Below are 6,834 nucleotides of genomic sequence, written 5' to 3' on the forward strand. Positions count from 1 at the left end.
CACCATTTTAATCTAAATATTCGAGCTTGGATTTTATAGGGCGGTTCATATCATCAGAACGTCCCAAAGTGCTTCACAGCTAATGAAGTACTTTAGAGGTGTAGTCAGAATAGGCAAACGAGGCAGCCACTTTGAACTCAGCAAAGTCCTACAAACAGGAAATTAGATAATTGGCCAGATAATTTGTTTTTCATGGCATTGGTTGAGTGATGAATGTTAGCCCCATTACTAAAGATCTCCCTACCCTTCTTTGAATAATGCCATGGGACCATTTAGGGTTTAAATTTGCCTTGTGTTGTAGCATTAACTGGGCAATAATGAATCGGCAGCTCATTCTGCACTCGCCCAATTTTAATTGGGTGGATTGCAAAACAGACTGCCAATTCACTATCGCCCATTTATATTACCACCCAAGATGAAGTTATATTCCTTTATGCCTACCTGAGCAGGCAGACAGGGACTCTTGCTTATAAAATCATGGGCTATTATAGCACAAAAGGAAATCGTTCAGCCCATAATGCCAGTGCAAACTCTCTGGAAGTGGTCGACAAGTCCAATTTCCCCAGGCCTCTCCCCACACTTTTAACTTTTTTTATTGTCCAATTACTTAACCAAGAAATGGCACTTTTAAGTGTTCTCAGTATTTTCTCAGTACCATGCTTAGGCATTAACCTACACGATGTGCACAAGTCATGGATTGGTCCAAAAAACCCTGTCTACCTTGGCAATCATTCAATTTGTTTTCTTACCAAAAATCAATCCAGAAATTGTGGCCTTATGACTACATTGTGTTAGCTTTTTGGACTTAATGGGACAATTTTGCTCATTCCTAGTATTATATCTGTCCACTTAATAACTTCTTGTGTTCTGGAGTCCCCCAAGGATCTAACTGTAATACCTTTACTTCCTAATGTACATGGTCCCATTGGTGGCATCATCTGGAGTCATGAGGTCATGTTCCACCTGTACACTGACAACAAATGCACTACCTCTTCACCACCTTTCAGCCCCTTCACTGCCTCTGTGTTGTCAGACCACGTGTCCAACACTCAGTCCTGGATGAGCTTCAATTTCCTCCAGTTAAACAGTGAGAATGCTGGACCAATCATCTGTAGTCTACAATAAAATGTGCATTGTGTGAACTGATTCCTTCCTATCCTTGGCTCTTGGTTCAGTTCAAACTAGGCTGTTTGCAATCTTAACATCCTATGTGATATGGGCTGTACTTCCAACCCAAATCCTCCCCATCATCAAGACTGCCTACCTCCACCTCTGTAACATCACCAACATCAGGCTATAACCCAGCCCATCATCTGCTGAAATCCTCATCCATGCCTTTGTCATTGGCAAACTGAACAGTTGCAATGCTCTCCTGGCATATTTCCCATGAACTTTAAAAGAGCTATAAGTCTGCTGCCTATCCTATCCCTCGTCAAGTCTTGGTCATTCTTTTGCATCGTGCTCACTGATCCTGGTTCCTGATTCACAAATGCCTCAACTGTGAAATCCTCATTATGTTTAAATCCCTTCAAAGCTTCACTCACCCCTATCTCTGTGATCGCCTGCAACCCAACAAACCTGCTTGTCTTTGGCTGTGGCCTCTTGTGCAACCCCCATCCCTTTGCCCACAAACCCCCACCCCCCAACCTCCTTATTGGCACTATGGTTCCAGCAGTCTAGGCCCTATGCTCTGAAATTCATTTCCTAAACCTCTCTCTCTCCTCTTTAACTCACCACCCCCCACTCCCCCCTTAAAACCTATCTCTTTGATCAAGGTTTTCCTATGACCTTACCTAGCCGTGCCCATTCATTCAGATTATGCTTCTGTGAAGCGCCTTGGGCTGTTTCCCTATATTAAAGTCACTATGTAAATCCAAGTCCATTGTATGTTTTATCCGAGACCTCTTGAATGACGGTGACAGAATCAACTTAAATTGTGGAATGGGATGTATCTCTGTGTGTCTTCTGTGCCTCCTGAAATTAATATTTTCTAGTTGAATGTTTTATATTTCAGGCTTTGCAGGTTTGCCCTGAAACGATTGCTGTGAAGCTACAAGCACAGAGCTAGACCCAAAGATTGACATAGATGGCTACACTTCCTCCTCCCAGACTGGCTGATTTTCACATTCTCTCGACGCGTTTTTGCGGTTGCGAGCCGTCACTGGTTTTCTTATTTCCGAATGCAGCTGCCAGAACTCAAAACTGGATCTCACAACTCATGTCTAGGATCACGACCTATAGGGGGAAAGGTGCGCTTCCTGTGCACACATATAACGTCTAGCCACTTTCCTGCAATCCTGGCCGTCTGAAACTTGTCTAATATCTGATCGGGCAGTGGGAAATAAAAATAATCAAAAAGTACAACATTCCAACACGTCCGCCTTAACTCCATTGAGATCTTGGAAACTCAGTAGACATAACATTTTTTCTGGCACTCATGCCAATCCTGCCAATTCGAACACATTATACTTATCTAACGCTTTCTATGTGTATGTGTGTATATATAAAGTAATTGTAATAAAATAATTCCATGTCATAAAGTAAAAGCACTGTTAAATGATTTGAATTCATAGCACTTATATACTCATAGCGACCTCTATCCTTTGCGCCTTACAGGCAATGCACGTGCATTCTTCTGTGTACAGGGCATATTTTCACGTTGGAATATCTTTCCTGGTTACTTTAGCACCGAATGCTTCTCAGCATTGTTCAAAGCTCTCGTCACTCCAGTTTCGCCAAGTGTTTGCACAATCTCTTATTTTGAAAATGTGCCTGTTTGCTGGGTTGGAGGTATGCGCTGTGTCAAGAGGTCACATCCAATCCGGTGTGAGGCAGGAACTGGCCGGCTTCCTAGGAATGCAGAGGCGAGGCTGCTGGCCGGCCGGCTGTGTGCGTCAGCCGGCTTGGCAGAGCATAAAAAGCGCACGCTTCAACCATTCAAACACACTCTAACTGCTCGAGAGAGAGAGAGAGAGAACAGGAGCAATCCTCAACACACCGACTCGATCCTACAAGTGCAAGTGGAGGGGAAAAAAAGAACTTGAGAAAGTCCAACTGAGAAGTCGAGTGAAAATGTTTGAGGGACTGAAGAGCATGAAGTTTGCACCATTACTGCTGTTGGCATTGGCTTATTTGGTGAGTTAGTGACTGCATTTTGCGGCAAGATTTGAGACGTTAACGTGAATATTCTAAAACTTGCTTTAAAATGGGGCAGTCGACTTTAATCCTTACATGTTATACAGCAGCCGACGTTACTGAGGAGTTTTAGATTTATTTAAAATGCCATGGTTCGTGTTTGTATTTTTTGTTGTTGTAGCTGTCTAAGATGCGCTGCGCCTTCCTGTGGGGCTGATTGGAAAGATTGTGTTGTGTTTTACAGGTATCTGCTGCCGATGAGTGTCGAGCTCCCTGTCACTGTCCTGAGCAGCCGCCGCTCTGCCCTCCCGGCGTCTCTCTGATCACTGACGGCTGCGGCTGCTGCAGTGTCTGCGCCAAGCAAGCGGGCGAGGTGTGCACTCGCCGCCAGCCCTGCGACCTCCACAAGGGCCTGTTCTGCGACTTCGGATCCGCCACGTACAGCACAGTCGGAGTCTGTGCAGGTGAGAACCGCCAGCTCTATACACACATCAGCCCTCAATTTAGCAGCTGTGGAGGTTTAGGCAAAAGCAGAATGCTGTCAGTGCTGGACATCTGAAATGAAAACGGAAAATGCTGGAAACGCTCAGCAAGTCGGGCAACCTGCTACTCGATCTGCTGGGTGTTTATACAACATCTTCTGTTTTTATTATGGAGATTAATATCATTAAACTGGATTAGATGAGGAGAGCTTTCTGTGGAAGCATGTACACACTCATGTTTTACTGGCATTGGCCCTTTCATATTGTATCAGTGCGGTAGTATGATTAGCAAATTAATTTTATATATTCCCTCCTGAATTGATGAATAATTTAGTCTCTGCTGTTGAAACTGTTCCGAATCATACTTGTAGTGAAATTGCAGTGTTTATCGCATATTTACTGTTATCTGAAATGTTTTGTCAGTTGAACTAAATTGCTTACAGGAATATCTTAATGTTGTCTTTTGCAGCTAAAGAAGGGGCTCCTTGCTTGTTTGATGGTGTTGTGTACAGGAATGGTGAGACCTTTCAAAGTGGATGCAAGTATAAGTGCACCTGTCTGGATGGCTCCATTGGCTGTGTCCCTGTCTGCAGTGTGGAGATTCGCTTGGCTAGTCCAGATTGTCCCATGCCCAAGAAGGTTAAAGTGCCTGGCAAGTGCTGTGAAGAATGGGTCTGTGAAGAACCCAGACGCCACACCATGGTTGGGCCTGCACTTGCAGGTAAGGTTCTTATTATCATCTAAATATTCAGCTCCAAAGAGACACCTTTAGGCAAACAACATTAACACTAAGGCTGTGTGCTTTGAAACCATCAGATGAAATAAAATGAAACAAGAAAAAAAACTGAAATTACATAATAGAATTGATTCAGCATAGCAATGTATTATAATTCAGCAACCCAGACATTGTTACTTTTTTTATTGAGTCTATTTTGTCAATCTTTAAAACATACTGACTTAATTTTAACTAGCTAGTAACAGTAAACAGCTTGAGTTCAACAGAAATGAACAGCTGTTAATGTTTATTCTGTATTTAATGCAATCCTGGTCCCTGCCTGTCATGTTGCCAAACAGTTGATTTATTATTATTTTTCTTCATACAGCTTACAGAGAAGAAGCCACCTATGGCCCTGACCCTTCCATGTTCCGTGCCAACTGCCTTGTACAGACCACTGAATGGAGTGCCTGCTCCAAGACCTGTGGAATGGGCATCTCCAGCCGGGTAACTAATGACAACAGAGAGTGCAGACTGGAGAAACAGACGAGACTCTGCATGGTTAGACCTTGTGAAATGGATATGACAGATACCATTAAGGTAAAAGAAAATGCCCTTCCCAGATCAATTAATTTTAAAAATGCAATCAAGATTTATTTTGATTTATATTGCATTGAATATTTTCTTTAATGGAATTTTATCTTCTTTCACCCCATAGAAGGGCAAAAGGTGTATCCGCACTCCAAAGGTTTACAGACCTACCAAGTTTGAATTCTCTGGCTGTACCAGTGTGAAGTCTTACAGAGCCAAATTCTGTGGTGTTTGCACCGATGGCCGATGCTGCACCCCTCACAGAACCGCTACTCTCTCTGTTGAGTTCAAATGTCCTGATGGCCAACTCGTAAAGAAGAAGATGATGTTCATCAAGACCTGTGCCTGCCACTATAACTGCCCCATGGACAATGATGTCTTTCAGTCCTTGTATTACAGGAAAATGATGGGTGACATGGCATAAACTATATTATCGATTTAAGACTTCTTAACTGGAAAGGTTTTCCATCTCCTATACAAAGGTCACTGCGTAACACAAAGGAAAATATTGGCACGCTGAAACATGATCAGTTATCAATTGAGAAATGGAAACATGTCAGAGCACTCAGCCTAGATTTTGAAACTGCATTGCTTGTACACTGTTAGTTGTAATATCATTGTAAATAATGTACATATGTGTACAGTTGTCTAAGTTAATTTAAATGTATGTGCCTTATATTGTTTATTGCTTGAATACTGTAGTTATAGACTTGACAAAATGACTGTTCTTTGATTTCTTTTTTATTTTTGAACAGTTATTATAACATTTGAGAAGTGTGACCAAAAGTTAAATGTTTGCACTTTTCTAGTTCAAAATAAAATATATTTTTGATACAAACTAATGCTTTTTTATTTAATACATCTACACAAATGGAACAATTTTCTGTCACTTAACAGATTACCACAGTGAGATACTAAGAGTTGGCAGAACATATAATTTATTTCAAATCAAAGGTAATTTTTTAGATCAGTTTTATTGATATATATATAGTTTATTTATGTATTTATAAAAGTGGTGAATAATGCATTCCTTTATACATAAAAATGGGTAATGCATTCCTTCTCAATTTAACAATCTATGTGCCATGAAATGTAGTAATTATACAGGTTTATAGCAGCTTTATTTCTCCATTCATTGAAAACTGACACAACAACAAAAAAAAATCAGTAGGATTTTGAACCAAGCATGCAAATTAGCATAAATGGTTAGTGGGGTATAAGTGACAAATCTGGGATTGGGAAGAGGTGATAGTCTCTGTACCAAAATAATTCGGACTGTGGATTCCCCTCATCTCTCCCCATCAGCTGTTTCATCTAAATTGGAAGAGACATTCAGCATACTGCAGTGATCCTAATGTTAACTAAAATCAGGCACAAAATCATAGGTAGTTTTTCTATTTCAAAGCTTCACAGAGAGAAATATGGGCCAGGAATTTTCAGTCAGCCTGCGGGGGTGGGCCTGACTCACCAGCACGTAAAATAACATGCGATGATGTCAGGCGTGTCTCGACATCATCACAATGTTTTGTTCGGCAGGCGCATGCCAGAGTCAGCTGTGCGCTTGCCGATAATTATAAGGCCTATTAAGGCCATTAACAACCTAATTAAATTTAAATTTACACTGCCCATCAACCTTACGGTTGGTGGGAAGGCGAAAAGGTCCTTACGTTTTTTTAGGAAACCTCATTCACAAGTGGGATGGGGTTTCAAAACTTTTACAAATTGAATAAAAACTTTTTTCAAAAAATAAAACATTGTCCCATCTCATGTAACACAGTCACATGAGGGGACATGTTTTATTACATTTTTATTGCATGTATTTATTTTTTTCCAAAGCGCTTCAATCTCCCTGAGGCACAGAGCTGCCTCAGGGAGATTGAAGCGCTCTTTTGCGCACATGCGCGAAAGAGC

General features: G+C 41.4%; 1 protein-coding gene across 1 annotated transcript; it reads left to right on the top strand.

Moving 5' to 3' along the window:
* Positions 1 to 2,563: 2,563 nt before the first annotated feature.
* On the top strand, positions 2,564 to 5,761 carry LOC144680749 (CCN family member 2-like). The gene is made up of 5 exons (XM_078542085.1): positions 2,564 to 3,135; positions 3,380 to 3,599; positions 4,087 to 4,338; positions 4,721 to 4,932; positions 5,051 to 5,761. Exons 1-5 carry the CDS (start codon positions 3,073 to 3,075, stop codon positions 5,345 to 5,347), a joined length of 1,044 nt encoding a protein of 347 aa, XP_078398211.1. The 5' UTR covers positions 2,564 to 3,072; the 3' UTR covers positions 5,348 to 5,761.
* Positions 5,762 to 6,834: the final 1,073 nt, after the last annotated feature.

Source organism: Cetorhinus maximus, chromosome 5 (assembly GCF_964194155.1).
Source record: "Cetorhinus maximus chromosome 5, sCetMax3.hap1.1, whole genome shotgun sequence".
Taxonomy (NCBI): domain Eukaryota; kingdom Metazoa; phylum Chordata; class Chondrichthyes; order Lamniformes; family Cetorhinidae; genus Cetorhinus; species Cetorhinus maximus.